At 42.0% G+C, this 15,613-nt stretch overlaps 1 protein-coding gene across 1 annotated transcript in view; it reads left to right on the forward strand.

The window, feature by feature from the left end:
• Nucleotides 1-499: 499 nt before the first annotated feature.
• grk6 (G protein-coupled receptor kinase 6) overlaps nucleotides 500-15,613 on the forward strand; it is an 88,498-nt gene continuing 73,384 nt past the window's right edge. The window contains exon 1 of the mRNA XM_030068874.1: nucleotides 500-731. Coding sequence (XP_029924734.1) covers nucleotides 680-731 — 52 coding nt within the window. The 5' untranslated portion in view covers nucleotides 500-679. The remainder of the gene's footprint in view (nucleotides 732-15,613) is intronic.

Below are 15,613 nucleotides of genomic sequence, written 5' to 3' on the forward strand. Positions count from 1 at the left end.
ACATGTTGCTCTAAAGAGAATTTTGAAGATTGTAGGAATTAAATGATTATTTTTGATTTTTCATGTGAGGGGGAGTATTGGAAAGAACATTATTAAAATAAGTAAAACTAAACTAAAGAAGGAGAAGACGTATCTTTTAGTTACTCAATAAATACAAGCACACAAACAAATTAGTTACACCCAAATTAGTAGACTGATCTCTGGTCGGTCGCGCTTTCTGATGACGTTCGTAGTGATCGCGGAAGTGAGGCAGAGTGAGATGTCTGTTATCAAGTTTTCTTAGTTTTTTAATTGCTTCAGTTATGATATCATTATACAGTGTTTATTTATGTTCTGTCTCGAGTATGCATATGTTATCCTTAAGTATGGTACGTTCATCTTCCCGCTAACTTCTTGATTAAAAAAAATAATAATAATAAATAAATAAAAATAAAACAGTAGTCGGAGTTGGGCGCTCCTTCCTGCTGTCAGGCCGGAGAGGCGGAGGGAGGTGCCGGCGGAGGAGTGGCGGAGCTCCATGGGCGGACCGGACGGTGCGAAAGCAGAAGCGGAGGACTGAATTATCCCTCCTCGCCTGGGCGGTGGGAGCTCCGTGATTCGGGGAGGATAAACTCAGGCTGAAGCCGCCCTGCAAGACCCGGAGGTCGGTGCGAAGCTGCTGCTGTGACCCGCAGACATCATGGAGCTGGAGAACATCGTGGCCAACACGGTGCTGCTGAAAGCTCGGGAAGGTAGGGATGGAGATGCCGGATGTCAGGCGGGGTGACAGCTCCTCTCTCCCGGTACCTTGGTACAACCTACGGGAGGAGGAGGAGGAGGAGGGGGCTCGGTCGGGACACCGGTGAGACAAACTGCTGCTGAGCCTCTTTCTTGGGCCGCTGATCACACCTCCTGATGTCGCCTCTCAACATCAGTTACATCAATAAGTGGCGTTCACTCCACCTGCGCGCCAAACTCCATTTGAAAAACTGTCAATTTATAATGTTCTTGCTTATCGGCAGAGATTCAAACCTGCTAGTAAACTGCTTAAGAGCTCCGCTGAACCGGCAGAGGGTTCTTATCAGTTCGTCCCACAACTGCTTCATAAACCGCACGTTTATCCCCCTAAAATCTCAACTTTCAGAATGTGTTCATGGTTCTCGCTAGCCGACCTCTGCCATGTATGTAGTGGGTGCACACTGAATTCAAGAGCGGGACCTACAGGCGTAAAAAACGACGTGAGTTTTGCTCTGCGGTGTGTGTATGTGTGACGGCAATCAACGCCGCATTAATCGGCAAATTTCTGAATGGAGCCCGGCCAGACATCTGCCCCTCAGTACGAGAGAGAGAGAAGGAACGGAGCGTTGGTCGGGGCTCCGGAAGGGGATGCGACTGTGAAATGTGATTGCAGCGGCACATCAGATTTCCCTTGCTGATGTTGCAGCATCGCCGTGTCTTTTTGCGAAACAGGATGCGGAGGCACAGCGGCTGTGCCTCGGCTTGTTCTGTGTGCCCGCAGCTGGCCTTGCATGCTTTGGAGTGCCTCAGTCCTCCAGTTGAAGTGACATTAAATCTGATAAGCAGCCCAGACTAGAAACATTCAGGTTGAGGTAGACTGTCAACACCTTGTGGTTGAGTTGAGTTACAGATTGACATACTGCAGGTCCTGTGGCTCGTTTGTAATGACACTACTCTCTCAGGCATATCAGATCATATGTGTTACTGCAAACAATAGACACAGCAGCTGCGTAACTGTTATTCTAAACAGGAAACAAAGATTGTGGTGACTCATAATCCTGAAGCCATCTGCAGAGGGACAAGAGAAGATGAGAGTCATGATCCCTCACTGTCAGCTTATCTGCTGCATTCAGCTTATCTGCGGTGTGTGTGTGTGTGTGTGTGTGTGTGTGTGTGTGTGTGTGTGTGTGTGTGTGTGTGTGTGTGTTGGGGCGTCTGATGGTCGTATTGGTCCTGGGTCCAAGCCCCTGTGTTGGCAAGCATCCGTCGTGCTGAAGCGTCCTTGAGTAAGACTCTGAATCCCTCGCAGCTCCAGCAGTGCTGCTCTGACCTCTGACCTCCCTGCAGGCCGAGGCAAGAGAATTTGCAAACAGGGATAAAAAAAAAGTATGATATTATTGTAATAGGATATTGTGTTATCATAAGGTAAGATATTATCATAGGATTTGGCCAGATTGTTTTCTTATTAGTTCATCGCCAACACTTGTTGTAGGCTTTGGCACTCTCCTTGAGTATTTCCATTTAGTGAGACTTTCTACCTTTCCCGCTCTACATGTCCGACAGAAATCTTGTACGTTTTACTGCACTATATTTATCTGATGGCTGGAGTTACTAATTACTTTGCAGGTGACGCTTTTCCATTCAAAACATGAAATGTGCTGCATTGTGAGAGTGTAAAGTAGCCAACAGGATGTGGAGCAGTTAGAGCTACAACATGCATCAATAATATAATACTCCGACTGGAAGCATCCTTTTACTTTTCATTCTGAACTACATTTTTATTGGTAGTACTTCTGTACTTTTGCTGAAGTAACATTTTGAATGCAGGCCTTTTAGTTTTGCTGAGTATTTTTTCCAAGTAAATGTTTTGAGTACTTTTCCCATCACTGTAAATTTGTCTTTAAGTTTGGATTTGAAGTCATTTAAATGACACAGAGACATGCCAGGGCGATGCAGAGTGAAACCTGCAGCCACATGATGTTATCATCTTAGCTCCCTGCTCAGCAGGAATTGTGATCTTTAACTATATCAGATGGCTGGGAAGTTGTATGCTCTTGTTTTGAGAGGGCCCTGTTGATGCAGTTATATACAGAGCCAGCAAAACCCCTCCGAGAATGAGTCTGTTGAGTTTAAGAGCACATATATGCTTTTCCTTGACATGATCATGTAGGAATTATTAGTTTGAGCCTTAGCTGTCTGCTTTCTGTTAATAGTATAATAATAATAATACTAGTAATATATATGTAATAATAGTATAGTACACACACACACACACACACACACACACACACACATACGTGTGTATGTATGTATGTATATATGTATGTATGTATATACACACACACACACACACACACACACACATATACAGTACAGTACAGTACAGGCCAAAAGTTTTGACACACCTTCTCATTCAATGCGTTTTCTTTATTTTCATGACTATTTACATTGTAGATTCTCACTGAAGGAATCAAAACTATGAATGAACACATGTGGAGTTATGTACTTAACAAAAAAAGGTGAAATAACTGAAAACATGTTTTATATTCTAGTTTCTTCAGAATAGCCACCCTTTGCTCTGATTACTGCTTTGCACACTCTTGGCATTCTCTCCATGAGCTTCAAGAGGTAGTCACCTGAAATGGTTTTCACTTCACAGGTGTGCCTTATCAGGGTTAATTAGTGGAATTTCTTGCTTTATCAATGGGGTTGGGACCATCAGTTGTGTTGTGCAGAAGTCAGGTTACTACACAGCCGACAACCCTATTGGACAACTGTTAAAATTCATATTATGTCAAGAACCAATCAGCTAACTAAAGAAAAACGAGTGGCCATCATTACTTTAAGAAATGAAGGTCAGTCAGTCCGGAAAATTGCAAAAACTTTAAATGTGTCCCCAAGTGGAGTCGCAAAAACCATCAAGCGCTACAACGAAACTGGCACACATGAGGACCGACCCAGGAAAGGAAGACCAAGAGTCACCTCTGCTTCTGAGGACAAGTTCATCCGAGTCACCAGCCTCAGAAATCGCAAGTTAACAGCAGCTCAGATCAGAGAGCAGATAAATGCCACACAGAGTTCTAGCAGCAGACCCATCTCTAGAACAACTGTTAAGAGGAGACTGCGCCAATCAGGCCTTCATGGGCCAAGAAACACAAGGAATGGACATTAGACCAGTGGAAATCTGTGCTTTGGTCTGATGAGTCCAAATTTGAGATCTTTGGTTCCAACCGCCGTGTCTTTGCGAGACGCAGAAAAGGTGAACGGATGGATTCCACATGCCTGGTTCCCACTGTGAAGCATGGAGGAGGAGGTGTGATGGTGTGGGGGTGTTTTGCTGGTGACACTGTTGGGGATTTATTCAAAATTGAAGGCACACTGAACCAGCATGGCCACCACAGCATCCTGCAGCGACATGCCATCCCATCCAGTTTGCGTTTAGTTGGACCATCATTTATTTTTCAACAGGACAGTGACCCCAAACACACCTCCTGGCTGTGTAAGGGCTATTTGACCAAGAAGGAGAGTGATGGAGTGCTGCGGCAGATGACCTGGCCTCCACAGTCACCGGACCTGAACCCAATCCAGATGGTTTGGGGTGAGCTGGACCGCAGAGTGAAGGCAAAGGGGCCAACAAGTGCTAAACACCTCTGGGAACTCCTTCAAGACTGTTGGAAAACCATTTCAGGTAACTACCTCTTGAAGCTCATGGAGAGAATGCCAAGAGTGTGCAAAGCAGTAATCAGAGCAAAGGGTGGCTATTTTCAAGAAACTAGAATATAAAACATGTTTTCAGTTATTTCACCTTTTTTTGTTAAGTACATAACTCCACATGTGTTCATTCATAGTTTTGATGCCTTCAGTGAGAAAGTACAGTGTAAATAGTCATGAAAATAAAGAAAACGCATTGAATGAGAAGGTGTGTCCAAACTTTTGGCCTGTATATATATATATATATATATATATATATATATATATATATATATATATGCACACACACACACACACACACACACGTCCAATAATAATATAGCACAGTATTAAACTCATGATATTGCGTGGTTTAGTTTCAGGAGGGAAAATCAAACCTCTTGAATGTCAGAAAGGTCAGAGATATCGCCATTATGCTGCCAGATGAAGTGGAAAATTGAGGCAGAGCTGATCCCATGAACCCTGTTTGGTAGCAGAAATAAGCAATTTAGCTCTGTTTTGCTGTGGTGATCCTAAACTTTTGTCCCATTTACAGTACAAAGAAGCATCTTTGTGTTTTCCTTGGGGGCTTCCCACGGCATCAGACACTTACTTCTTGCTTGAGTGGATATGTGAAGTTCAGCTGTTCTTGAAAATGTTCAGCCATTTGCCCTCCTGCTGCTCTTTATTAGATTAAATTAGACAAGAAATGTTTTGAAGTCCTCCAAAGGCCACCCAAACACAAATATGAATCAGAAATAGTCAAGGTAGCAAGTCTGCTGTTGTTGCAGCAGTGGTTACAGAGTTAGTGCACAAAAATGCTAAATAAGGCCAAGTGTCACTGTGCCATGCCAGGGAAATGGGTTGTACATGTGATAGCTATTGTAAGGTGTGTTAAATAGGCCAGAGATTGTTCAGCTCAGTGACGCTGACGTCTGAAGTGCCTCTGCTAACAGCAGGAATCCTCCTTCAGATCTTCTTGCACTGTTACAATATCACCAGACTGGGGTGTGCACCGCAGTGTTGTGTTGTAATGAAATGTTGTAACTTATGTTTTTTATTTATTTATTTATTTATTTTGGTGAACCCACTTCTACTCAAATCTGCCTTGTGGACTCTCCTACATTTCCCAGAATGCTGTGTGTTTGACGTGTATGTTTTATACCTGGTGTGAACATGCATCTCATGTGGGGCTGCAGCTAATGACAGTTATTTTTACTTTTTATTATTTCTGAGTAATCATTTAGCATATGAAGTGTCTGCCTGAGGAGGACCTGTGTGGTTAAAACATGTAAGATTGTCTTTGTCTGTTTGATTCACTATTTGAAGATCTACATTTGTTTAAGACTAAGGGCTTGAATGTACCATACTTTTTTGGCATTTCTGCTTTGAGAGAGAGAGAGAGAGAGAGAGGGAGAGGGAGAGGGAAAGAGAGAGAGAGAAAGAGAGAGAGAGAGAATGGCCTGAGGGCCTGAGGTCAGACGCTGCGATCAGGACTCAGCTTTAACAAGTGGTACACGCTCTACCAGGTGAGCTACCAGGGCGCCCCCTACTGTAGGCTATACATATACAAATCAGGTAATCTCTCTCTCCGTTTATTTTGTAAATAAACTGTCAAAATTATTGAAAAAATACTATTGTGAGGTGATCAGAGCCCAAAGCGATGTCTTCACATTGTGTCTTTAGTCTGAAGAGCAGCCAAAAAAACCCACCAAGAATTAATTTTATATTAACATGAACAGAGAAAAGGTAGACATCGTAGCATTGTTTTCCCCTCACAGGACTGTTATTTTTATAACCGTCATGTATTTGTGACCTTTACATTTGACAGTAGATCTTAGTAAATCTTAGCGTTTTAGTCGTGCTCTTGCTGCTTGTTTGGGTCCAGGCGAGAAACTCTATTTCTGCCAGTGAAGCTGCGTTCACACTGTTTCCTCAACGTCTTCTGTCCTCACCTCCATGATCAGGGGCCTCAACACTGTGTACGCACAAAAGAGGGCGTACGCCACTTTGTAAGCAGCGTTTGGGATATATAAAAAACAAACTTGACGGGAGAATGTGCGCACCTCCATGGCAGCTCTTACCCTGCCGTACGCACAAAATCTGGAGAAACGGGAAACTGGGACGCCAACAGCAGAAGGATGAAATCACAGAAAATATGTGAAATTGATACTTTTGTGTGAAATAATCAAATATTACCCATCACAGATTAAATATGAAGGATATATTGGAGAAAACGAAGAACGAGGCATAACTGATATAGATAATCCTGGGAGTGCACGCCCATGCACGCGCACACACACACGCCCAAACAAACGTGCGCGCATACATTATTGTGAAACTAAAATGTTTGTATGAAATCCATTCACATAGCCTAAACAGTAAGGCAGACAGTAGCCTAACCGTGTTCCCAAAATGTGCCATAACGTTTAAAATGAATAACAATTGTAATTAAAATGACATGAAGCGCAAAACTGCTTATCAATTAGGCTACAGCACCTGTTGCTGTTCAGAAAATCAAGTGATGGGTGGTTATTAAAGGGCCCTCACTCACAATGTGTAAAAACACACAATGGCTTATCTGGCCCTGCTGGAGGACTTGGTGCACGGGAGACTCCGGAGGGAGCGGCTCTTCAGAGACCGGCAGGATCTATTGGCTCACGATGATGAGTGACTCTTGCTCCATCGTGTATTTGCATATTCATCGAGGGTGTTCCCCTGACCTTATATAGGCACCATGTGGGCGGGGTAAAGTGCTTCCTCACGTTTTTGAGCGCACGCATTTCCTAGAGCGTTAATTGATTCAAGTTTTGATAATCAAGAAAAATGCTCGCCTGGTTTCTAAGGCTCAACAATTAATTGAAATATTATCGAAATCACAATATGTCTGAGTGCAATATCCAAATCACAGGAGATGCAATTTTTTGAGAACTGTCAAACGTGTGACAAAACATCGTCATAAATAAAGTGTTATGGTGCTACATTTATGCCATGGTCTACAAATTGTATTTTCCAGATGTATGATGACATGTCTGTTTGGCCCAGACTCCAGAAAAAAAACACACCGTCATCATTTAAATGGGCTCTCCAGTGACAATGAAAATTCTGAGGCAAAAATGATCATTCCTACAAAAATCACAAATCATATTGCACCAGTATAAAACCAGTAGCAGACGGTTAACTGACTGCGTCATCAGGCATCACCGAAACAACAGCAACTGATAGACTGGCTAATTGTTCATCTTTTAATTTGTTGATGCCGTAACATTTCTCAAGATCAGGAGAGATTGTCGAAATACTTTTCACTGCGCACTGTGAAGGCTTCATCAGAGAGTTTGTTGACTGGCTGATTATGATCAAGTCTACCCCCAGGAATGAGAGCGTTCCCAGACCTCAGGAATCACCATGTAATTGAAAACTGTGGGCCTGGTGATTCACGAGGGCTGGACCCGGGTTAGAGAAATACCAAACGTTTCACTAAGATACTAAGATTGTCTTTTTTTTTTTTTTCAGAGATTACTTTTTGGGCTTTTCTGCTTTCTTGATCATGACAATAGAGAGAGTCAGGAAAGGCAGGGGAGAGAGAGGTGATGTCCTGTCAAAGGGTCCGGGCCGAATTCAAACCCGGGCCGCTGCAGTCAGGACTCAGCCTCGATGCGTGGCGCATGCTCTGCCAGGCCTCCGGGGTGCCCAGATTGTCTTAGCTTTCTTCGTTCATATCATTAAAACGTTAATCCTTTGTTTTTTTTTTGGCTGCTAGTCAGATTAAAGAAGCAATTTGAAGACATCACTTTGGACACTTTGGCTAACCTCCATTGAAACTTGATACACGAAATGATTTAAAAAAAGATAATAAACAATGAAATATTCATTAGTTGCAGCCCGAAATGCAAGGTACGCCACCAAAGCTCATTTTTTCTTGACAGTGCTGAAGAGTTTTAGGGATGGATTTGTGCTTCTCAAAGCTGCATTATATAACTTTGTCCATACGGCAGAGAGAGGTAACATGTTGTTTGAACTTCAGTACCCAGAAATCCTGCACGGTGATGTCAGTGAACTGCACACATCTTGCTCAGGTTCAGCAGCCTGGCCAGTTTGTGATGTGTGCACGATGTTGGGTCCAGCTCTGTGCTGACAGGATTTCACTCTGAAGTTTTGATTCGCCACTTCCTGTGGGAGGAGATGAGCCGACACCCAACAGGGTAGCGGGAACGGGGCGCTCCTCTCTGCCGCAGCGCACTCGGCTCACGCAGGTTCAAACCCAGAGCTTCTTCATATGAAAACCCTCCCGTCACACGCCTTGGAGCTCAAGCAGGATGTCTGGCTGCGGTGACGCGTTGCTTTCTCTGCACACCGGTTTTCGCTTTTCACATCATTATGTCCTGTGTTGACAGCAGAGTCAGCCAGGTATGTTACACTGCAAAAAGTCAAAATCTTACCAAGAGTATTTGTCTTATTTCAAGTAAAAATGTCTTATTATTATGTCTTAAGCAAATTTTTACTTGTGACACAAGTGAACAAGTAAAAATTTGCTTGTTCCATTGGCAGAATATGTTTCTTGTTTCAAGTTAATTTTAACTTGTTTCAAGTAAATTTTCACTTGAAACAGGTGAAAACTGTCTAAAGACAAGTTACTTCTGAGGTGATCATGTCTTATTTTAAGTATAATGAGATATTTTGACTAGAAATAAGACATTTTTGACTTGAAATAAGACAAATAATCTTGGTAAGATTTGACTTTTTGCAGTGTAGAAAGCAGATGTGGCTGACGTTTTTAGAGGCAGGCCAAGATTTAAAACAGATTAACTCCAAAGTACTTATCCAAGAAATATTGGATGGAGAAATCCACCTCTGTATCTTGCAGATGAATCTACTTCTTGTTTAATTCCATTTGCTCCTGTCATCAAAACGTTGTAATTAAATGAAAACTGAGCCCTAGCAGTCTGTATCTTTATTATAATTAGCATTATTATTGTTATTGTTATTATTTTTGCCGTATCTTCTCCCTTATTGTTTGTCTGAGAAAATATCTAAACGCTGCCCTCTTGGGATTGCTGTACCTGCAGCAGTTTGTTGGACTCAGATTCAGATTCACTTAGAAGTCCTCATCCTGGTGGAAGGTGTTGGTGTTGATGGTTAGAAACAGACGTTTCTCGCGCTCAACCAAAAAGTGAAAAGAGGGCAGTTTATGATGCAAAAGGCAAGAAAAAGCTTCTTCTATAAACTGAGATTTCACAGAGAAATCACAGATCACATGCTTTCGATGAAGACTTTCAGCTCAGGCTGCACAATTGCAGCAAAATGGATAATCAAATTATTCCTCATATTTGTTATAGCCATTATTAATCACATTTATTTGTCTGAGAGACAACATAATTTCATTGTGCTGTTGCACTCGAACATAGTTTTCCCTTTTCCACTCATTTCAGTGCAATCTTTCTCAAAGAAGCAGCTTGCTTTCACTATTTTACTTTTATGGTGTTATTACAATATTCAAGTAATAAATAATTAGTACTTTATTACTATGTGGTCAGCTCTGGATTTGATTATCATCTGATTTAAAACTCAAATGTCTCCAGTGTCTACGATGTTGGGCTGCTCCAGTTTCTTTCTTTTCCACTTTTCTTATGGCTGCTGTCTGCCTCAGTTGATCCGTGTGAGCTTCCTCTGCTGCTTCTCCATCTGATCTGAAGTTTTGGTCACATGGCCGCGCGTCGCACATGCAGAGGTTGTGGTGACAAACACTTCAGTATCACCGGATTACACGCTTGGTAACTGAGGAAATGTAAAACCAGTTATCTGCGATTGATTGTGCAGCCTGTATGTGTAACCCCCCACATCATCACATGACCAGGGCTATTGTGCTGCTGGGAGAGCTATCAGTCACCGACGCTGCTGCTGTGTGTGTATTGCACGCTGCAAAATGAGTGTTAGCCTCTTAGCATACATCGAGGTGTTTCAAAAGCCGAGTTGAAGCTCATCACTTGCATAAGTTTCATGTTGAATATTGTTTTTTAATAGTGGTATCACAGACTGGCCATAAGAGAGCATTTTATCTTGTTTTATCATCATGGTTTTAAAGACATGCAGAAGTTCTCAGTGAGAGTAGAAATGAGCAGTAAAAGTCATCCTGGCTCTCTCTGTCACTCTCACTTTGTTAGCTTGCAGACTGTTCATATTTCTATTTTTTATATATTCCTCGTTTATAGTGTATATATTGCTTGCTGCTATTTATCATCTGCTTATACTGTGAATTTGGACATTGCCCACATCTATGCACATTGTATACATCGATGCCCACTGTTTTTTTTTTTTTTTTTTTTTTATCATCTATTTATCATCTGGGTGCTATTTATGTATCATCTGTTTATACTGTAAATTTGCACATTGCGCTCATCTATGCACATTTTTGCACATTTTTTGCACATTGGGTACTTAGATCTTTAGATCTCGAGTGTCATCTTTTATTCTTTATTTTTGATTTACTTAATCTTGTACTCTGTGGATACTGCTGAAAACTGTGAATTTCCTTCGGAATGAATAAAGTATCTATCTATCTATCTATCTACTCACTTCAGCTGAGCGTGCACTGTTGGCTAAAAGTTGGGAACAGCCTTGTCAAAATATCAAGATAAATCAGAAACATTTGGCAATAAAAGTGCATTAATCTCTTCAACGCTGCTGCTCCCAAGGGTTGCTTTTGTCATAACAAATGCATGCTGCACGGCTGAGATTTTTTCAAATCCACAGAACTTTATTTGAAATTCTAGTGGAGATCCCAGTGTTTCCAACGATCCCAAACATGGGCTGCTGAATTCCAGGGAAATGTGTATAAAATGATGTATCTATCTGCTGTGACGCTGCTGCCATAAAACAACGGCACCTTGGCTTTGAATATTTCACTCAGTATCAGTGTGATGGAGCCTCATGGAAGCTGTAACCAGCAGAGACACAATATGGATGGGACTCTATTGTACAGCATTGAAAAAAAAATTTTCTAACTTTGAAACATAAGGGGAAATCAGCTGGGTTCGACGAGGTTACACAGTGTCAACTAATGCTAACATGAACTCATGCTGGTTGTGACGAAGTGGCTTCAGTCAGTGGCACGACATGTAACACTTGCAGAATTAGTGTTTCAGACTTGTCTTTAATTATATAGAATCCAGTTACATCAGTTATGATGAATAGTTAGAAAGGGGTAGGTATAAAAAAGTGTATACTTCTTCCTACTCCTTTTTCAAACAGGATACACTATGTTGTTTATCTGTTTCTCTTTTTTATCTGTTTCTCTTTTTGTTGTCCTTTTTTTATTTTTTGTATTTATATATGGAAAACGTACACACACACACACACACACACACATATATATATATATATTATATATTTTTTGTTGTATACTTGTTTGAAAATAAAATTCTTCATTCATTCATTCATTCATTCATTCATGTTGTGTAAATAAGACAGCTTCACAGTTGCTGTAAGGTTTATTTTTTCACTTTGATGGAGCCAGGCTAGCAAATCCCATACATTTCAAGTCTTTATGCTAAGCTAACATGAAATGCTACCCATAGGAACTGAACCACTGGGGCAGTTGTAAAAAGGGGAGTTTACCCAAATGTGTACTCCTCTAACAAATGCATTACAACATTCATTTGTGCAGTTGTTCATGTGCATTTCACATTAATTCATCTTTGTCGATGTTATATTTAATTCATGTCAGTAAATGCATTAGCTAATGGACACTGGTGTTACCAGATCATCTTTTTCTACAGTAAATCTCCACTCCCTTTCCTCTGTTACTGTGTATCCTCCTGTGTGTGTGTGTGTGTGTGTGTGTTGTGCTTCACTACCTCTCTGTCTCTCGCTGATTTGCTGACATTTGCATACTGTTTGCTTTGCTTTGCATGTGCACTAGCATCCAATAAGACGATCCAGCAGCCCCTGTGGTCATCAGCCAGGAGACATGAATGATGCTCTCAGGATGCTGTTTGCATTGTGTTTTTCCAATGATGACAGCACTTTTTTTTATTCATCTTTGCTTGTCACTGACATTTGAATAGCAAATTCTCAAGCCAGGCATTGTGTTTCTCCTTCTTTCAGCAACACGGGCCAAGATGCCTCAGTGCTGTTGGCACCAAAACACTGTGATGTCAAGAAAAAAACATGTTGCTCACTTTGTTTTGTGTTTCTGTGAGTGTTGTCAGGCTCAGTTAACCTCCAAAACGGCCAGGCCTCCTCTTACTGAGAGAGGTTATGGTATGGCTTGGTGCAAACTGGTATTTACAGCTGCAGAAACTGTATTGAACTAATGCCAGAGAGATCTTTACATCCTGGTAGCAGGAAGTGATGCAGTTACAGAAAATGATCTCAAATTTTGGTGTGTTACTTACTTTGGTTGTCAGCGCTTGTGCAAGCCATCATATCGACATCTATTCAAAGTGTTTGCTGGGCTCTCATCCCAATTTCACAATGTTTAAGGCTTTCCAAAAAAGCTGCAAAAACACCTTTGATCACAGGGCTGGCTGATACTGACACAATCAAATATCACAATATCATCACCAAATACCTTGATATTAATATGGACATCATGACTATACTATAGTGGTGATTGGTGCTTTTGCTACTACTACTACTACTACTACTACTACTGCTGCTGCTGCTGTGGCTGCTGCTGCTGCTAACAACAACAATAATAATAATAATAATAACTTTTTTGCATAGCACTGTTTAAAAACAGTTACAGAGTGCTTTACATATATAAAGTGGAGTAAAATAATGAAAGACACGAGAAAAAAAGACAAAAATGTCAGTTAGCAAAACAAGTATGAAATGGGGCAGTTACAATATATAGATGGATATATATAGATCTGAGGAGGAGATTGAGGTCACTGAGACAAGGAAGCTCCTCAAAATGCATGGAGGGTTTCACCCCAAGTCCAGCACCTTGAGGCTGTTCGCTATGCGGAAGGAGGGAGGCAGAAGACTGGTGAGCATCAAAGCCACCATTCAGGATGAAACAACAAAGATCCAGGAATGCATTGGGAAGATGGCCTCCAGTGATGACCTGCTAAGTGAATACCTAAGGCAGCAGAAGCCTTGAGGAGGAGGAGGAAGAGGAAGAGGCGCTATAATGGAAGGACAAGCCCCTGCATGGTGTGTACCTCCAACAGACAGCAGCAGTGTCTGATATGGAGAAAACAGCAGTGGCTGGAAAAGGCTGGACTGACAGACAGCACAGAGGCTCTGATCATGGCAGCACAAGAACAGGCCCTAAGGACCAGATCCATACCAGGTCCACCAGACCAGGCAGGAGCCCAGGTGCAGGCTGTGCAGAGGGGCCCCTGAGACAGTGCAGCACATCACAGCGGGGTGCACGGTGCTGGCAGGAACGGCAAACATGGAGCACCATCACCAAGTGGCTGGCAGAGTGTACAGGAACATCTGCACCGAACTGGGGCTGGAAGTCCCTCCAATGGAAGACGCCTCCAAAGGTGGTTGAGAACAACAGAGCCAAGATCCTGTGGGACTTCCAGATCCAGACGGATCAGCTGGTGGTGGCTGATCAACCAGACATCGTGCTGGTCGACAAACAGCAGAGGAAGACAGCAGTGATAGATGTAGCAATCCCAAGCAACAGCAACATCAGGACGAAGGAACATGAGAAGCTGGAAGAATACCAAGGGCCCACCAGAAAATAGTTATAGCAAAACAATTGTATTTCCTCATCCTCATTATTATAATCATTTGCTCCTTTCTGATCTGTTGACCAAATGTTGTTGCTCAAAAGGCAGCTTAATGTCTTTCCTCTTCATTTCTTGCACAAGCCTCCGCTGTGTTAGCAGGCTGAAGAAGCTGAGCACAGACTGGAGTGCTGTGTTGACCTGACTTATAAGTGCAAGTACAAATACTGTTGGAAAAACAAGGTGAGTCATTCACCCTGACAGACGAGGCAGAGATCCTGATTGTTATGAATAATACAAACTGCTGAAGTTAACAGAGAGCATTATTGCTGCTGTGTGAGGTCAGCGGGTCCACTCTGAGTCAGTGCAAAGAAGCAAAGGGAGGGAGCTGACAGTTTCGCCTGTCCACACAACTAAAGATGCCATTTTCAAAAAAAAAAAAAAAAACGATATCCTGGAAACTGTTGCTCAATGACAAAAAACATTGTTTTCCCGTGGACAGAAGGCCAGAACAGAGAAAAGAAGTTGCATTTTCAAAAACTGTCGAAAATCTGTGAATGAAGACAAATGAATGGAGCCTGTCTGGACAGAAAGGAGGCTAACTTAGCACACCATGAGGAGATCGATTTGTAACACTTATTATCTATTAGTTAGTTGTTTATTAGCGTAAGAATTAGCTCTGTATTAGTCATTATTAACTACTTATTAGCTCATTTGCATGCCTTATTCTACACACTCTAAACTATCAGGGGCTTCTTAAGTAGTTACAGCTGGATTAAACCCTTTATATTTGCTCAGTGTGGGGTTTGAAAGGAATTAATTACACAATAATAGTTACTCTCCTGTGCTGAGACGTAATTAATCTTTTTTTTTTTAATGCCTAACTAAACACTGAAGCATAGATGTTAATTGTATCCAATTAATGACAAATAAGCCATTAAAAATCCCATGTTAGCATTCAGCTTGGAGGCCACAGCTGCAGCCTCGTGTCTCATCGACGTCCCTTTGGCTTTGCTCATCATAATATTGTAGTAGTTAATACTTTTGTGATGCTAGCAGGCTTATAGAGAAGCTTATAGCTGTAAAGGCTGTGTGTGTGTGTGTGTTACAGTGTGGATACCCGAAATTATGTTCCGGTATCCAAACGTTTACTCTAGTGTAAAATAAATAAAAAGGCTCAGGCTCGGGTCGAGTTTGGACAAAAATATGTGGCCTGATCAGCACTGTAGTGTGTGTGTGTGTGTGTGTGTGTGTGTGTTAAAGCACATTGTGCAGCAAGCGAGAGGGAAGAGGAACTTCCTTCAGTTTCTCTGTGCCCGTCATCGGCATGATTGCGTCATGGCCGCTTACTCCCCTTGTTCACTTCTCCTCAAGAGGCTGTGGGGCTGCACCACACACACACGCACACACATGCACATACACACACACACACACACTCACTCCAAGTACCAAAGAAAGGGCAAAGTGTACTGAGTGAGTGCCTTGTTAATGTAGGATTTGATACACACACACACACACACATG

Source organism: Myripristis murdjan, chromosome 14, assembly GCF_902150065.1.
Source record: "Myripristis murdjan chromosome 14, fMyrMur1.1, whole genome shotgun sequence".
Lineage (NCBI taxonomy): Eukaryota > Metazoa > Chordata > Actinopteri > Holocentriformes > Holocentridae > Myripristis > Myripristis murdjan.